At 39.0% G+C, this 19,767-nt stretch overlaps 2 protein-coding genes across 2 annotated transcripts; one reads left to right on the plus strand and one right to left on the minus strand.

Moving 5' to 3' along the window:
- Positions 1 to 16,589: 16,589 nt before the first annotated feature.
- LOC130469810 (uncharacterized) lies at positions 16,590 to 18,064 on the plus strand. Its single transcript, XM_056839301.1, has 2 exons — positions 16,590 to 16,626; positions 17,460 to 18,064. Exons 1-2 carry the CDS (start codon positions 16,590 to 16,592, stop codon positions 18,062 to 18,064), a joined length of 642 nt encoding a protein of 213 aa, XP_056695279.1.
- Positions 18,065 to 18,212: 148 nt separating this feature from the next.
- Positions 18,213 to 19,310, minus strand: LOC110787236 (protein MAINTENANCE OF MERISTEMS-like). Its single transcript, XM_021991820.2, has 2 exons — positions 18,403 to 19,310; positions 18,213 to 18,324 (listed from the first exon to the last, which is right to left on the minus strand). The coding sequence occupies exons 1-2, from the start codon at positions 19,308 to 19,310 to the stop codon at positions 18,213 to 18,215; spliced, it is 1,020 nt and encodes a 339-aa protein (XP_021847512.2).
- Between the last annotated feature and the right edge of the window lie 457 nt (positions 19,311 to 19,767).

The raw sequence follows: 19,767 nt of genomic DNA on the forward strand, positions 1-19,767 counted from the left end.
ATTCGAGCCCTTGTATTTTGCTTGTTGAATCATTACTTGCTGTCGAATAATAATGGTGAGTTCGGTGACATAAGGTTGATCCCCTTGATTAGCCAGATGGAAAGTTGCTATTCTATTATGCCGTTGGTTGTTGCTGAGACTTTGCTGAGTGCGGATGAACTGAAGAAGGGCGCCAAATCTGAATATTTTAAGGGGAGCCCCCTATTGCTGCAGGTAATCGATCTTTTCCTTGCGCACATGTATTTTTTTTTGCACATATTTCCTTCTGCCTGGGGCTGAGTTTCAGCGCCCAGGGCTGGGCGCTGAAATATTCGGCGCCTGGTCCTGGGCGTTGAAACTGCGCCCCAGGAACCTTTTTTCTTTCTTTTCATTATTTTGATTCGATCATACCTGTTTTTGCAGATTTGGCTTGCGGAACGACTTAGACTTTTGGAAGCTCCTGCCGATCCTAAGCATTATCGCCCTATAGCTTTGGGTAACAGAAAATACTTGCACCAAAGCCAGGACGAGGCCGAATGGACCTCCTTTTTTACTTATGGCATTTGTTCTATTAAGTGGGTGGTACCATGGTGGGGTTTGACTACTATGACAGGGGGGTCTGATGTATCGGTTTATGTTTCTTTGTTGGGGCTATCTCGTCCCATTTATATTTTCCCTTACCGAGTCATGTGTCAATATGGTTTAAGGCAGACTATCCCCTTTTCTGATACGGTACCACCTAAGGTAGTGGCCTTTTCACAAACACGGGTCTTAGCGTGGGCTAGGTATTATGATGGTCTCCCGCGTTGGGCCGTAGCTACAAATGGGTTTGTGGGTCTTTCTGAAAACTATAAGTTGTGGATGAGTTCCGATGACAAAGATGTGAGGACCGAGGCTCGTAATGGGGAGCCGGATGAGCTTTTGATACCTCGTATTCGTGTTAAGTATGAGGGTCCTGATTCTGCCAGGCCTCGTACCTATAGTTTTAAGACTGTGAAAGCTCGTCCTGATCGAAAGCGAAAGGAAGTTCTTTCCCGTTCCAGTGTCAGGCCTAAAAAGATGCCTAACATGAAGGGGCCTGCTGTTGTTAAAAGAAATGCAAGCTCTCGCGGAGATCGTCGCCGGAACAATGTATGGGTTAGGAAGGCTCAGCCGCCTGTAGAAACAGTGGCTAGTCCAGTTGATGATAGTAATCCTTCTCCCACCATTGCCTGTGCCTTCGAGGCTGAGCGGGCTATAATCGAGAATGTTTCTGAAGCCTTGACATCTTTGGAAGTTAGTGTCCAGGAGCCGATTCTTATGGAGATTGATATTGGGGCTGCGCAGAAGACTGTGGGGGTGGATCCTGCGAATATTGCTCTCTACAAGACTTTATTTGATGATCCGGAAGAACTAGAGTAGTGTAGTTCTTGCTAAGGTGTAGGTGCCCTTTTATTTATTTTAGTTGTGTTTGTTTTTATTCCTAGCACTTTGTTTTCCTTCTTATTATATTTTAATAAAGGCGTATTTTTAGTTTCCATTCAATTTTGTTTCTCCTCTTTTATATGTCTAACACTTTTTTACACAAAGAATATAATTTTTTATTATTATTTGGACCGAATCCTTGGTAAGGATTGCCTACGTATCTTGTCAGAATCAGGTCGCGCGTAGTTCTAGCTTTAGAATAATTTCTAGTATGCCGGATTTTGGTAAATATGTCCTGAAGTGGGAACATATTACTTAATCGGTCAAATGAGTGAAGTATTTATCATTATTTTCATCTGCCGTTTTTTTTTGCCATAGGTTGCGTGAAATTCGACTAATTTGTATAGCTATATTCCTGGTAAACCTATTTGGATACGTACTGTACCCCCCAAGTGTTCGTTATTTTTCCGTTGTGTGCGGATAAAATGACGAGCACTTTCGAAAAAGAAAACTTTTGGCAGGCAGAGAGTTTCAACGCCCAGGCTGGGGCGTCAGAAATTTCGGCGCCCAGCCCTGGGCGCTGAAAATGACTTGGGCGGTCAATTTTGACGCTTTGCTTCACATGTTCTTGCGTTTACTTCTATTTCGTTTTTTTTGCCTTGATATTTTGCTTTGTAGTTAAAGTTAATTTTGAGGCTATTTTGGAGGCTTTTTTGACTGTTAGCGTGAAACGCATTTTTGTCCAGATTAATTTTTTCTATTGGTGACTCAAAACAGTTTTGAAAATGGAGTTACGGTGCGGAATTTATGAATATCTTTGTGTAGGCTTTGGAGGTAGGTTGGTAGTGAAGGGTATGATGGAATCTATGTTTTATGAATCTATTTTTTTTGGTAACATTTGCATTGTTTTAAATTTTTGATTTCCTTTGATTTTGGGTTGCATGGATTGGCTCTTATGATGACACGGGTTGGCTTTTTAGGTTTTGGGGATACGAATGGGATAGTGTGGTTTATTTTGTGGGTTTCGGGAATTGATTCTCATGGCACTATTTCAAAACCGAGTGGACTTTGTTTGTTGGGCCTATAGTGGGCCGCTTTTTTATTTTTTTTATTTTGCAAGTACATTTGGTGTTTATTTAGTGTTAGAATATAATTTTCAGGAGAAATATTACGCCTTTATTGATTCGGAAAGTAAGGAAAACACACTGAAATAAAACTGACCCATATTCTAAAGGGCTTTAGGACCATCTAAAGTCTCTATTATTTTTTTCTATCAATCTAAGAACTACTAGGCGCTTTTTACTAATGGTGCTCTATGTGGCTCAAGCCTGGGGTTTAGTCTCATAAAACTTCGGTCCTTCACCGGTACTCATCTTGAATTCCATTCCTTTTGCGTTGACCCACTGATATGTCTTCACCCATCCGTTCTCGACCTCTTCTAGTGTTGATGCAGGAGAGATTAACCGGGTTGGATCGAAACCTTCATCTTGTAAAGCTAGGGTAGTCATCACAGTCTCGCCCTCCATAGGCCTCGATTCGTTAAACAATGTCCATAGAGCCTGGTTGTCCAATATTTCAGCTGTTTTAGTCTTGGTGAGGTGGGGTGCCTCATCCAAGGTGTGGCAGTCATGGAAAATTTCAAATCCGGGTTTTAGCAAGCCATCCTGAACGAAGGGTTCAGGGAAATCACAGCATGGGTGTTCTTCTCCTTCCCGAATGAACATCTCGTTAAGGGTCCTTTGATATGGGGGAAGGAGGGTGGTTTGTTTGGTTTTGTTAAGGCGTAGCCTAGATAGGCGGTCAGCAATATCTTCCTCCGTTGGTTCATAACCTAAGCCAAAGGGAGGAGATTTGTCAGGAAAAGGATGGAATGTGCATTCCTTCTTCCTTATGCCCAATGGGGTTCCTGGAAAATAGCCTTGAGCTAACAGCATTCTAGGGATGACTCGGGATGCACGCGGGTCTAGGAATGCTGGATCATAATCTTCGATGAACTGGATTGTTTCCTCCATTTGAAACCCATAAAGGTCGTCTGCAGCTTCAGCCGTTCCAACCATAGTACAACTGACGTCGAGAGGAGGGGCGCGGATTTCTAGTATTTCCCCGTTATGGTTAAGTTTAACCATTTGGTGCAAGGTAGAAGCCACACCTCCTAAGTCATGGAGCCAAGGTCGCCCCAAGAGGAGGTTGAAAGTGGCCTTGATGTCAATTATTTGAAACTCCGTGGTGCGTGCCACAGGCCCAGTTTGTATGGTAAGGTTGATTTTTCCCAATACAGGCCTTTGGGAGTTATCATAAGCTCGTACCCCTTGTGAGGAGGTTTGGAAGTCATTGCTTCCTAGCCCCAAGCAATGAGCGGTTCGCAATGGGCAGACATTAACCGCCGAACCATTATCTACGAGCGCTAGGGGGATGTTTTGTCCTTTGCATCCAACCACTAGGTAAAGGGCTTTATTGTGAGCACCCCCCTCTTTGGGTAAGTCTTTGTCAGTGAAAACTATGGCCTTTTCCCCGGCATCTCTCGTGACATGGCTAACCAATGAGTCAAGTGTGATATCTGTAGGTACTGAGATGAGGTCGAGTAAGCGAATAAGCTTTTCGCGATGTTCCTTTGATGTACACATAAGATCCCAGATGATAATCTCAGCCTTGGTTCTTTTTAGTTGTTTCAGGAGAGGATTTTCAATGACTTCTGCGACGGTGGCGTGCCGTCCGTTCTCAGGAGTTTGCCTAACCGGGATGTCGTCCATAGGAGGTGGGTGAATGTCCGGTTGATATATCCTTCCGGATCGGGTGAGGTTGTCGACCTCGGGCTCCTGAGGGGTGGTGTCAATGAGAGCATATCCGGGCCAAGTTTTAGTGAAGAAGTCCTGGCCCGAGACTTGAGACAGGTAAATATCTTCAGCATCATCGTTCCACACACCGCACACTTCCCTCTCGATTCGATCCATAGGGACCACAGCAAGTGGTGCACCTTGAGGTGTAATATACACCGTGGGGTCGAAATTCTCTGGTTGGTCGAGAGAGATGTGACAAGAGCCGAGTGGGCTCTTGTTGTTGTTGGGTTTGCCAAAGTTAGGGAGAGGTATCACTTCATCCTCTATCATGTCCTGGATCGTATGTTTTAGAGTCCAACAGTTTTCAGTGTCATGCCCATTTCCTTGATGGAATTTGCAGTAAGTACCTTCGACCCAATATTTGTTTTTGACAGGAGGGTCACGGGTGGGGCCTATAGGTCTCAACTTTCCTTGATTGGTTAGTCTTTCAAAGGCTTGTACCAAAGTTGACCCGAGTGGGGCAAACTTTCGGTCTCGGACCCATCTTACAGGGTTTCTTCGGGCGGGATTCTCTTCTATAGCATGGACTTCTTGGGCTTGGGATGTGTTACCCCGATTATAGGTGTTGGTCTTATATGTGGGTTTGCTCTGTATGGTTTTGGCGAGGTCGTCCTCGATCTTTATTCCCACATCATAAAGTCTTTTGAAAGTGTCGAGTCCCAGGTACCTAAGGTGTTGTCTGTAAGCCGGGTCCAGGTTGTCAATGAATTTTTGGACCAATTCTATTTCGGGAGGCCTATTGATTAGCTGGGCTGCCTGGTCCCTCCATCTAGCAAAGTAGGTTGTGAAACCCTCATTTTTCTTTTGGAAGAGAACTTCCAGCTCGCGCATGGTGACTTGGAAATCCATGTTCGACGAGTATTGCTTGATGAAGACATTGACAAAGTCTTCCCAAGTGGGGAAGAGCTTAGGGTCCTGGTGATAGTACCATTTGAGCGACACAGGTTCCAAGGACAAAGGAAAGGCAGGTAAGTACATGGACTTGTCCACGCCTTTCAAGTTCATGGTATTCACAAAGCTCAGTAGATGATCACGGGGGTTGTCCGTGGCTTTGAACTTTGGTAAGTCAGATGAACTGAACTTTTCTGGTAATTTGCCAGGAAAAGGTTCAGGATCGAGGGAGAAGTATTTGCTCCCCATGGTTTGCTGTAGGACCATTTTTTCAATCCTCTTCTCGTTTTCGAGGTCATTTTTGGCTTGCGCGACCGCTAAGGCTTCGTTTTCCATTTTCAGTTGGCCCATAAGTTGGGTCATTTGGACCATCTGGTCTCGCAAATCTTCGATGGACATGTTTGGAGGTGCGAATCGAGGTTGGGGAAGCGGAGATCCTTGAAATGAGGGACGACGGACGGAGCTTGGAGTTACTAAACCTGGTGTTGGCGATGTATCTTCGAGACGCACTAACCGTTGATTCCCTGATCGGCACCAAGTGGCAGGACCAGTCCTAGGCATAAGATAAGCTAAAGTTTAGGTTCCCAAAGTTTCAAGTATTACTTAGTCTAGACTTCGACTCTCTAAATTGGTTTTTTTTTCGCTCTTTGGTTTTTTTTTTTTTTTTGATTTTGGTCATTCTTTGGATTTTCGAAACACCTGCCCGTGTGACATTCATAGTTGTTAGCATGTTCGGTTTTGGTGCCGAGCATTGTCGTCGTAGGAGGCCCAACAACGACACAAAGAGTTATTAATTTTTCACGAGTCGCTTTTAAAATCGAGTGCTTTCCTCACGCCCTCGTAGCAGTTCTTTTTACGAACATTTTTTGTGCTACGCATTTTCCTTTCGCGCGGGTACCGAGGCTGCTGCGCCTGACCAGAAGGCCAAGCAGCAACTTCAGCGCCCAGCGAGGGGCGTGAGAATTTCTGGCGCCCAGCCAGGGGCGTTGAAAATGCGTCCCTGGCTGGTTCTCGTTTTCTGTCTTCTGTTTATGCGACTTCGACTTGCGTGCTTGCCTAATAACGTCCTTTACGCGTAACAGCGTTTGTGGGATTCGTTACAGGCCATCCCGAGCGTCGCTTTTTGCGGCGATCATTCGGGTTTGCGGAACACGTGTTTTGGTATAACTCTTTGGCAAATTAGTCTATGAACGTTTGGGCAGTTTTTTGAGGTCGTTGGTTTTCTAGGATAGTTTGTCACACACAATCACACATTTCGCTACACATGACTACATTACAAACATGGATTTGAAAATCAAATATGTCACGTAGTTTATGATAGGCTTCTATGGGTAGTTTATCTGCGCCTGGCTTGGTACCGCTTCTATCGTAGATCCAACACATGCCCCGGTCGAGGTAGTGTCTTCAACAGACGAATTTCGCTCAAGAGGCCAACCCGCAAGTGCAAGCCAAGGGGGCATGCAGGCGAGAGGGACCTAATGGGCGAGCGATTGGGTTCGGGATAGGTGTACTACCTGCACAAGTACCGAGTGGGAAACATGCGCGGCGTATGCACCCCCCTATTGGCGAAAAAAGGTATCCTTAGTCCCAACTCCCGAGGGAGCCGAGATTCGTTATGATGTTCTGCCCGTTCACATTAATATGCTGATTTTCAGGTCGTCCCAACTTGATGGGGAAATAAACGCGGGGTAGGATCGTTTCACCCTTCGGCTATTTTGATTACCTACAAGCACGAGTATTTCCTTCACTATCCCCAGTGGAGTCGCCACTGTGAGGGGGTCGAAAAAGCGCGAGGCTAATGCGTGACCTTGCCCCTCGTGGTGTGACGATTCTTTTTATTCAATCAAGTGTAATTGGATTTCCTGTGAGTATACACCCAATTGACTAGTAATATAGGAGTCGTCATTCAGTTTTTAACGACAATGAGAAAAACTGACAAAACCCGGTTATCGTGACATAAAGGGAGTGCAATTATGTTTGACCACGACGGCCGTAGGTTCCCTTGTGATCCCTGGTGTGGGGATCTCTCAATATACACCCGCAAGGTAGAGATTGAGGGTTCGGGGGACTGTAACTACCGAGAGGAGTAATTCGCTCGTCGATAACTCCAGAGGCAGGATATCCTTACTAGCTCAGCATAAATAATTGAAGAGACATGCGTTAACTATTAAACTAATCTGAGTTGATTTTAGCAATATGCAACATATAATGCTAATTCGATCGTGATTATCTGATTTACATAGCATTAAGGGACCTAGCATGATAATCCGATTTCCCAAAAATATTATATTTGTTAGGCGTGATAGAACAATCAGATTAGGTTAGTTTAACAGTTCATAAAAAGGGCGAGGAAAGCAGTTAAATCATCGAAAAGGGACACATTACGACGCACCCTTGAGAGGTGCGTCACGGTTCTCAGAAAACTAACCACTTTGACTTTGCTATTTCTCCTTTTTATTTAACGAATCTCAATTATGGGACATGATACGTTCTGTTCGATTTATGGATTGATTGCGACAGAACGCGTGAACAGTTTCGCAGCGAGAGGCTTAGGCTAAGGGTTGCAGTCAATACTCAGAATATAATTATGTGTTGTTGTGTGTTCTTTCACGTCGAAACTAGGGGCCTATTTATAGGGAAGAGTTCGTGGAAAGATAGAATTGCAGAGTTCTAATCCACAAAGAATTAGGAAAAGAGACGTACCCAGGTATTTTCAGCGCCCAGGCTTGGGCGCCGAAGATTTCGGCGCCCAGAGCCAGGCGTTGAAAATAGGGTCTGGGCAGTTTTGTTTAGTCAGATTCGGATTCCTAAAATCCGTAGAGTTTGAGATTAATTTGAGTCTTTTAGCGCGTATCAATTTTATGACGGAATGCGTCTGGGCCCGTTACGAACTCTAGGTTCGTTAGGATTTTAATTAATACGTAACTCTTATTTCCGAATCCTATTAGGAATAGGATTCTCGCGGTTTTCTATCTCATTTAGGATTTATGTTGGAATGCAACACCTAATTCTGACAGGTTTCTACCCTTTATGATTTGCCACTTTTAGAAGCTACCTTTTACGGCAATTACTATTTTTAGCAGGTTTCCATAAATAGCACGTTTCGGGTGAAATGAAATGGGGAATCGAGATTCGTTTATTTTATAGGAGATGCGTTGTCAAGTGGAGTTTTTATGCTTTCATCATCGAACCTTTCCCTTGCGGGAATGAGGACAAAAGTAGGTGTCTACACCCATCGCTGCGCACAGGATCGTGTTGTGCTTGCTGCTCGCTGCTCGATGGCTTCCTGCGCTGGGCAGTGGCATGCGCAACGGCATACGAGCTCCCTTGCTCGTATGCTGCTGCCTTGACTCGTGCCTGGCGCTACGTTGCATCGTTGCCCCTTATTTGCTCAACCATCCACACGGCACACACGGCACAGCAAATGCCTGCCGCGCATGCCTCGTTGCTCATTGCCTCGTACCGCATGGGCGACGAGCTCCCTCGCTCGTCGTCGCATGCCCGCACAATGCAACACCCCTTAAGGGTAACACTTAGCTTCCATTGCTTCGTGCGTGCAAGATTGTTGATCGGTTTTATAAAAATTAATAATTTTTTTACTTTAATTTAATTGACAAATTAATAAATCATATTAATTTCATTAAATTTGGGAAAAAATGGAAAATTTATTATTCAAATTAATTTCCAATTATATTTATTTTCATGGATTCAAATCTAGGTCATAAAATTTTAAACTTTTCAATTTTAATAAATTGTATGGTGGTTTTTCATCAAAGGATCCTAATTAAATTGCTAATTAATTATGAAAATCAAAACAAATTCTAAATTATTCGAATTTCAACAAATTAATTACAATTACAAATTATGTTGTATAATTAAAAAGATTAGGCTTTAAAATTGTTAAACATATACAGTAGGTCAATGATAGATTCAAGATTTACATACAAGATTCGCAAATATTTAATTTAACATCATAAAAATTACTAATTTTGCGTTCGAAAAACTAAAACATCCGAAAAGTCAGAGTTAGGCTTCGAATTAGGGAAATCTGAGTTCGGCAACAAATCATTGATTTTTGTCAAAATTTTAAAACGTCGTGTACATGCGAAATTCACTATCAAATTATAAGATTCTGACCATTATTGACAAAACTCCCGAAAAATCCTGCGAACATATAATTAAATAATCGCACGAATTTGCAATTAATTACATACACGAAATTAACCACCCCTTTAATTAATTGCAAATTTATAAAATTTAATCCATGTTAACTATAATTGATTATGAAATTAATTAGAGGCTCGTGATATCACTGTTAGGTTATGAAAAATATAAACAATATACTTCATGCGGAAAAACCATAAAGCCGGGAATCCAAATTATTATCCACATAGTCAATTAGCATAATTAGGATACATACAATGTGATGCGTGCCTTCCCTAGCTGCTCCAGAACCGAACAAGAACAAGTTTAGGACTCCAAATGTCGCCCCTCCGTAGATAGTCCACAGCACGTTCGGATCTGCTTCAGATTCAATTAACTAGAATATTATCTAAGGTTTTATGTGCACTCAGGAAACTTATTATAATATTAGGCAAGTATTAAATTCTCTCTTGAATCTAATAATGTAGAATTGTATATTGAATTTTATTATAAATTGTAATCATGAACCACATATTTATAGAGTGGAAATAACGGAGTTTGAATTCTACTAGGAATCGAATAACTAAAGACATTAGGATTCTAGTTAAATAATATCATTAGAATTTTAGGTTTAATCAAATACCTAAGTATTTGAGATTTAACTAAAATATCCAAATTGAGTAGAATTAGGAAAACATGATTACTTGACAACCAAGTAATCTTAGCCGGCCAAGGCTTGTGTAGCACGCAGCCCGCAGCCCCACAGCCCACGAGTGGGCGTTGCTGCTCGGCTCAGCTCAAGAGCGTTGGGCGCTAGCAGCAAGCACGCGACCCATCTCGTTGGGTGCTGCTTTGCTCGGCCCCTTTGCCTTGCTGCTTCTGCGCGCGGGCTTGCTGGGCGCTTGGCTTGGCGCTTGCGCTGGGCTTTGCGTCTCGCAAGCTCGTTCGTCGATCGTTCGTACGTCGCGCTTCCGATTCGTTTTCCGATTCCGGAATTAATTTCCGATTCGAACAAATATTTAATATTTCCAATTCCGGAATTTATTTCCGATTCGAACAAATATTTAATATTTCCAATTCCGGAATTTATTTCCGATTCGAACAAATATTTAATATTTTCGATTCCGACAATATTTCCGATTCCGGTAATATTTCTGTTTCTGGTAATATTTCCGATTAGGGCTATATTTCTATTTCCGATAATATTTTCCGATACGTACCATGTTTCCGTTTCCGGCAACATCTACGACTTGGATAATATTTATATTTCCGTCATCATCCATATTTCCGTTTCTGGCAATATCATCATTTCCGGAGCATTCTATATTTTGCCTTTTGACGATTTCAGCTCCCACTGGAACCGAGATCCGTCGTTTCCGAATGTTCATAAATAGAGTATTTAATGAATAATATATTCACTTAAATACTTGATCCGTTCACGTACTATTTGTGTGACCTACGGGTTCAGTCAAGTGTAAGTTGTGGATTAATATTATTAATTCCACTTGAACTGAAGCGGCCTCTAGCTAGGCATACAGCTCACTTTATCTCACTGAATTATTCACTTGTTTAATCAATCAATATTGAACCGCATTTATTAGACTTAGCATTGAATGCATACTTGGACCAAGGGCATTATTTCCTTCAATAGTACCTCTTTAAAATCGCATAGAAACTCTATAAATCACATAGTACCTCTTTAAATCATAAAGTTCATGTATAACTTATATAATTACTAATTAAAATCGCGAAGTCACTGATCGAATTCGCGAATTGAAAACCATATTTCGGCAAACCACAAACGTTTATTGCTCCAAAACAACAAACATTTTCAATTTTAAATAGAAATAGACTTAAAATACTTTAAAAACAACGAACCGAGATGTGATCCCTCAAAATTCTTGCGATGATTTGTAGACGCGCGAGTGCAAATTCTTTGCTTCGGTACGGTAATGGCGGCAAATCTCCTTTTTCATCTACTACTTCCTCCATTCTTTCCTCCTCTAGTAGATCAAATTGTGAGAATTATAATATAATTACGAAGAAAATCGAACAAAAATGAACAAATCCTAGAAAATTGTCAAAAATCTAAAAAGCATGATAGAAAATAAAGAAAGAGAAATTAACATAGTGCAGCATTGAAATTTTTGAAAATAAAATTTTTTAAAACGTATATAGAGTTGGCTAGGCAAATAGCATAAAAACTTTATAAATCACATAGTAACTCTTTAAATCACATAATTATTGTAATACTCATATAGTTACTATTTAAAATTGTGAAATAACAATCACGTACTGAATATCCTTACATCTAGTCAAGGTCGTCTTAAACATTTCGTAGGCCCTGTTCTAATTTTGTCCAAATCTTAAAAATAGGGCCCCTAATATTTAAAAAAAAGTGCCATAATCAAAATATTACTTTATGTGTACTACAATTTCATTCCTAAAAATATAAACAAAAAAGATAATAAAACTTTATTTAAATTTTAAATAATATCTCAATACAACTCAAGTTAGTATTAATTAACACTTTTAGAAGCAAACTCATCTACCGAGTCTTTATATTGAACGGTCTCCAATGGGCCGTTCTCAATTGCTATCAACACTAATCCAGATGAAAAATCAATGCATGCTCCTAGTCTTTAGCTTCAAAATAAAAGAAATAAAAACAATAATGAATTAATCAGAAACAACCAATCAAAATTAGAACATAAAAAATAATCATTTACAACAATAAAATTAAAATGCAAGCAATATGTGATAAATTGATAATGTGTGCCGTGATGGTTACAATTGACGAGAGTTTTGTTAAAATGTTAATCTAGAAAAATCTAAATCTAGAATGTACTACATAAAAATCTAGTAGTAAAGTGTGTGGAAAAATCTAAGTAAAATAATATCTAGAATTTACCTAAGAAATATCTAGTTAAGTGTATAGAAAAATCTAGAGGTAGAAAATTCTAGAGAATGAAGATAACCTATATATACAACTATAAATAGAGCTTAATTTGTTGTATGGTGATGAGGTGGAATGAAAAAATATAACATTTTATCTTAAGCTCACTCTTGCTCTCCATAACAAACCATATACACCAAATACCCACCAAGTCTTCCGCACCCAAAATTTCTAACATTTGGTATCCGAGGCAAAATTCCCAAAGCCTTTAATACTTTAGCCAAAACACATCCAACCCAAACACAAAAAAAATTACAATGGCTAACAACCCAACATTCCCGATTCCAATTTTTGGGGGGAGAAAACTATGATTTTTGGAAAATTAAAATGAAGATATTACTAAGGTCTCATGGGTTGTGGAGTTATGCCGATAAAGGATATATAGAATATGAAGATGAAAGTATCCTAACCGAAGCACAAAAGAAGCAACTTGATGGTGAAAGGATGAAGGATGCTAAGACATTGTACCTCATACAAAATGCAGTGAATGATACGATATTTCCCAGATTTTTGAGGGCTAATACGGCAAAAGAGGCGTGGGAGATCCTAGAACAAGAATTTCAAGGAGATAGCAAGGTGAGAAGTATTAAACTTCAACTTTTAAGAACAGATTTTGAAAATTTAAAAATGGAAGAAGGTGAATTTATTAAAGATTATTTTCCAAAAGTTATTGAAATTGTGAATCAAATAAATCATATGGGGAAGAAATTTCGGATGAAAAAATTGTGAAGAAAAGTTTGGTATCTTTAACGGATAAATTTGATAATATTGTTACTATAATTGAAGAAACAAAATATTTATCCAAAATTACGGTTGAACAACTTCTGGGATCTTTGGAGTCTCATGAACAACGGAAAAATCTTCATATTAACGAAGAAGCGGTTGAGACTGCTCTTGCAGCAAGATTCAAGAATATGTCCATGGAGAAGGTTGGACATCATGAAGAAGATAATTCACCAAAATACAAGGGGCGAATGCTAAATTTTCCTGCAATATTTGTAAGAAGACTAACCATGATAGTGAAAATTGTTGGTTTAAAGAAAAACCACAATGTTGGGAATGCAAAAGATTTGGTCATTTAGGAAAGAATTGCAGGTTCAAGAAAAATAATGTTATAAATTTTGGTGAAGAAAATTTATTTTGAAGTTTGCTAATGACAAGAGCGTTAGCGGGATTGTTGGTGACATGAGCACCAATAATAAAATAAAATTTGAAGAAAAATTTCATGGAGATCACTGGTGACATGTGCATCAGTGGGATAGTTGGTAACATGGATAACAACAAGAAGATCATCAAGATTAATAAAAGGTATCGAAAAGATGGAGGTTGGTAACACGGGTGCACACATTAATGGAACTCAAGCATTCATAGCGATTGGTGGTTGGTCACAAGTGCATCAAGGAGATTTTCGAAAGATGAAACATTTTGGAGTAAAAGATTTTTCAAGATTAAGGAGGAGTGTTAAAATGTTAATCTAGAAAAATCTAAATCTAGAATGTACTACATAAAAATGTAGTAGTAAAGTGTGTGGAAAAATCTAGGTAAAATAATATCTAGAATTTACCTAAGAAATATCTAGTTCAGTGTTTATAAAAATTTAGAGGTAGAAAATTATAGTATAAATAGAGCTTTGTTGTATGGTGATGAGGTGGAATGAAAAAATATAAAATTTTATCTTAAGCTCACTACTGCTATCCATATCAAACCATAAACACCAAATACGCACCAAGTCTCCCGCACCCAAAATTTCTAACAGGTTTAAGGTCCAACAATTATCTTAAGATAAGGATCAAAGTATCAATTAGCAGACTCACTAGTGTTTTTTTTTTGAATCAACAAATCATCTAGTTGGTATCACTCAATGTAAACTTGAAATGAAAACCAAATGGGTAATGAAACGAGGGTTGGTGGTGAGGAAATAACCATCACGTGAAAGTTACACTGTTTATATTTTATAATCTAATATATATATATATATATATATATATATATTATATATATATATATATATATATATATATATATATATATATATATATATATATATATATAATGAGAAAATCCTTATAATAAGAAGGATGAGAAGTAATCTCGGCCGTGCAATTAAATTGATCCAATGGTCCAAAATTCACTCGCTACAAACAATTATTCTGCTTATACAATCAAACCGATCGACCAAAAAGCATTCCCATCTTCTTTCTCTCTTCTCCCCCTTTAATGATCCATTGCTGCTCCATTTAATTCTTTCCTTCTAATCTTTTTCCCAATTTCATCATTTGATAATAAAATATGTCATCCTAATAGATCCAAATTAGGTACCTGCAATTTCAAAGACAATCAAATTTAACCATCTTCGTAATCCAACCCAACATAAACCAATCTAAAGTCCATAAACAAATTTTAATTACTCTGTATTTCTCCAGTTATCCGAACACATACGGAGTATATCATAGAAAAATACCAATCACTAAATTCTCAAAATTATCCAGTAGTTATTTTATTTAGTTTTCAATTTTTTTGGGTTTATTATTGGTAATCGTCATTAATTTAAGGTGATGGTTGTGCTTGTAGAGAAAAGGTCGAGGAAGATGAGGCTGCTAGCTTCCATGGTTGGGTCCTTGAGGAAGAAAGAGAAAATGGATCTCAAACTCTTGAATTTGTTTTGCTCATTTACACAAATGAGCAAAATAATTTGCTCATTTGTACAAATGAGCAAACTGTTTTACTCATTTGCAGTGAATGAGAAATCGCCTGAATCTTCTTCTTCCCCTTTCTCTGAACACCATGGATTGAAGAAGACAAGCTTCAACCTCATCCCTAACAACAACAACAATTTTACAGCTCAAATAAAATAGCAATTAAACTAATTTGATTATATACTTCACATTTTCAATAAAAACTCAAACTAAAATTTTAAAAAATGACCCAAATTGAGTTACTGTTCTACAAAAATGGCGATTGGTGATACATAATTGTGGGCGTAGTGGGTTTCTTTAAGAAATTAATTGAGTAGAGAGAACAAGACAAGGACGAGAGAAAAGAAGAAGGAGATGCCATGGATGATTGTTTTAGGAGGAGAGAGAATAAGCGGAGGTGTCTGGTTTATTTTTCGAAGAGGAAAGAGAGAATGGTCCTAGAAGTACTACGGGAATATGAAAAATCGGGAGAAAAATAAAAGAATCTAGTCTAATCCTAACGGTTGATTTAAATGGTCCAGATATCTTCTCGTTCTTCTCATTTTAAGTCTCCTTCTCATTTGAGTGCAAATATATATATATATATATATATATATATATATATATATATATATATATATATATATATATATATATATATATATATATATATATATATATATATATATATATATTTTTCAAGAGTAACGAGAGCGTCCACATAGGATTGCCATGTCAAATAATAAATATTAACATTATTTAAAAGTATTAAGAAAAGAGATAAAATCGAATATAGGATAAATGTTTTTTGACGAAAATATGGGATAAATGTTGACATTGAGTAAAAAAGGATAAAGATTGATATATTATGAGATAATTAAAGCAGGAAAATTTGCAAATTACTACCTAGGTTTAATTAGCGACTTTGCGAATTACTACCTAACTTGTTAAAAGTTGTGAATTACTACCTAGGTGTTTAGTTATTATTGTCAATTGCTACCTTAGGCCATATTATGACCAGTTAGTCACTAATTATATCATTCCGACCAATTAGTCACTAATTTTCAATTATTTTAATTAATTAATAAAAAATATTTTTTTTACCACTTCTCAATAAAAAAAAAGTGTATCACTATTCGACGTCCTAATCCGTTAAAAACGCCCGCGTATTTGACTTGAAAGGACAATTGTGCCCTTATAAAAACTACCCCACAAATTCACTATTTACCACAAATTTTCACCCTCTCCCTTTCTCCGGTATCGGAAATTAATTTCCGGCAACCACCACCTCCCATCACCACCACCCTCCCCTTCACCACACCCCTCCCCACCCCTCCCCACCACCCTCCCCGTGACCACTGCCACCACGCAGCCGGCTGAACTCACCTGCACTCCCCTTCCCGACACCACCACCATCCTCTTCCCCACCTTTGCACCACCATCATCTTCCTTGCGCACCTCCTCTTCCCGAGTCCACCACCACCATCCTCTTCCCCACCTCGCGCACCCCCCTTCCCGACACCACCACAAGCAATACAAGGCCTGTTCCCTCAAGGTCGAAGACGCTCCTCCAACGTCGTGGTCGTCGGCCATGTGGGCACCATCGTCGCCGGAGGTTCGAAAAAAATTTATTTTATTTATTTTAGTGTATGCTAAAGTGCCGCCCAGAAATGGTAGGTGGCGACCTTGGTGGCTCGCCCAGAAATGGCGAAACCCACCAAGGCTCAGCCGCAGATCTGGGGTAGGTGAGCCATGGTGGGTGCCGCTTATTTTGGGCGAGCCACCATTGCTGCTATCTTCTTATTCTTGGCGGCATTTCACACAATTTAAAAAAAAATTGTTTTTAATTTTTCTGGAATTAGCAGTTATACAAAAAAAAATCTTTTAAATTTAAATTTCATTATTGTTAAATTTATAAATTCGGAAAATATTTTGAAAATTAAATAAATTTGTTAAATTATTCCTTTATAAAAATCTGAAAACTAAAAGAAATTATTTGTTAAAATTATTTGTTAATATTAAAAAAAAATCTTTGTAAAAATCTAAAAATTATAAAAGTTAATATGTGTTAAAATATTATTAACCGATTTTATATGTATGAAATATAATTAAATTAAAAATAAATGTTTAGTTATTAAATTTATTGACAAGTTTAAATAAAATAATTAAAATAATTGTTTAATTAATGACATGTTTATTTGTTAAATGTTAGTAAATTATATGTTTAGTTATTTAATGGCATAGAAATAACTAAATGATAATGTGTAATTAATAATGGCTTATAATATAACATTTTTAAATATGTGTAATTATATATTTAGTTATTTATTTTTGTAATTTAATTTCATGTGCAAAATTAAGAAAATGGTGTTTAAATTATGAATTCAATGTACGTTATGGTGGTGATATATATATAAAAATTGTTAGTTATGTTAGCGTATGAATGAATTAATTAGTTATTTAATATTGTTAATATATATAAAATTGTTAGTTATATAAGTGTGCGTGAATTTCTAATTAGCAAAAAATTAAATGTGAATTTAATGTTTAGTGTTTATAATAGGTTCCTAACAGCGGCAGTTCCATTTCCTGATTATGGTGGTGACGGTGTCGATTATAGCGATCGATTCGTGACAAATGAAATATTCGATGGTTTTGAGAACGCAGCGAAATGGGCAAGGGAAGTGGCTATCGTATTAAGATTCATCTTGGTAGGTAGCTCGTACAAAAAGACGCGAAAAGATGGCCGAATGTACCGGTACTTGAAATGCGACCGTGGAAGGAGAGAAAACAATTCTAGGGATCCAGAGACCGCAAAACGGCCAAACACCAAGAGTAAGGAATGTGGTTGTCGGTTTGTGATTAAGTGTGGACAACAACGAGTAGAAGAAGATAATTGGGTAATTGAGTTGCTTAATGATCGCGGCACACATAACCACGCATTAATTGTGAACCCGGAGGGTCACCGCGGTGTTAGTGGTCTTAGTCAAGGTGCTAAGGAAGTTATTCGTGAGATGAACGATGCACAAGCTAAGCCAAAACACATTATGGTGGCCATTAAGAACAAGTATCCAGAAGAACATCCCAACATGAGGCACATTTACAACTTCAAAGATAAGATTCGACGAGAAGGTTCAGAAACAGGCGTCGTAGACGTGAGAATCAGACTAGAAGAATAAACATTTGATGAAAAATGGTTCCACCAATCCTCTAAATATGACAAGTCATGGAAATCAATCTCATACTGCCTCCAATTAGGTGGCCTATGTGCTTTTCCGTGGAACATGACAGCTTGTGGAATGCGCTGCACATACCCCAACTGCCGAGTCACTCGATCAAGGCTATACATCTCATCGATATGACGGTAACATATTGGACCAATATAAGATGTCCTCGGATACTGAGTGGTCGGGTTGTCGTAATATGGCGTCCACGCAATCTACAAACAACATCAAATGTTACTACAACAATGTTAAAATACAACAACACTAACAATAAAATATGACTTTTACATTACCTCCTTGGTGTCAGCCTATCTAGCCGAGCACGGAACGAAGCCAATCTACTCTTGTCCTTACTCTCAGCAGCATAAATCCATCTCGATGCTCGAGGATCACCAGGAGCTACATCCTTTCGGATCGAGCGATGTCGGAAACAAGGAAAATGCTCATATATCCAAGCCTGAAGAAGCGCCAGACATCCTCCGATACCTCGTGACTCTGACCGTGAAGCAACACCCAGCTGGCGATAAAGATAAGCTAAGCAAGCAGATCCCCAAGAATATTCACCCACATCGTCCAGTGTATCGAGATCAAGCAAGACCTTCGCAGATAGCCGACTCTTACTCTTATCAGTAAACAAACAACACCCAATAGTAGACATCAACCACCCAGTCACTTGGCACGTTGCATCCCTATTCGGTGCTGAACATAAGTCAATAATGGACGTAGTCTTCAAACCACCTTTATTCCAATGGACCGGTTTCAGCATATCCTCTCTCACCGAAAGCAACTCACAAACCCGAGTAATCAAGGACCTACCCTGGTCGGTAGGGCGGGTACTCAATGCACGCCCCTCAATAGGGATCCCCACTATCGCCACGATGTCGTGCAACATGATCGTCATCTCTCCAAATGGAAGGTGAAAAGTGTTTGTATCTGGTTGCCACCTCTCCACGAAAGCATATATCAAAGGAGCATCGATGTGGGGAGCCATGATCATAGGCAAATGACTCAATGGAGTATCTAGAACTTTCTCTTTGGCTTCGTGGTTCATGCAACGAAACCAACTCGTAATCTTCTTACTAACAACAAATCTGCACTGGCAATGTAGCTTACCTCTATCTAGAGTGCCATCCCATAGGCACGCAGCAACGTGAGTCGGGTAGCTAGGAATAAGGCTAACAACTCTAGGACCTCCCCCCATCGGGCCCGTACATATCCAATCGTCTCTAGCCCTGGACCTGCGATCTCTACCGCTACGCCCGGTGGTCGTCGTGAAGGAAATATGTCCTTCACCCAAGGTGCATTAAGTCTAATACCAAGGTTCATATTAATTGCGAACAATTAATTCAGTGAGATCAAGTGATCGGAACAGCTAGCTGGAGCAATGCTTCCGATCAGTGAGTTCTAATGGATATTGAACTCACAACTTACTCTTGACTGAACCTACAATGTCACACCAATGACACGTAACAGATCACCGGATTAAATGAATCGGAAACTCATTTAATAGCTTTTCTGGATTTAAGTTGGAAACGTATTATACGACACGACCTTGCATCGGAATCGTATATCGTATCGCGAATATTCATAAGCTAGGCGAAACGAATAAATCGTATCGTACGACGGTGATTCGTCGTATACGAAACGATAAATAAATA

This window comes from Spinacia oleracea, chromosome 3, assembly GCF_020520425.1.
Source record: "Spinacia oleracea cultivar Varoflay chromosome 3, BTI_SOV_V1, whole genome shotgun sequence".
Lineage (NCBI taxonomy): Eukaryota > Viridiplantae > Streptophyta > Magnoliopsida > Caryophyllales > Amaranthaceae > Spinacia > Spinacia oleracea.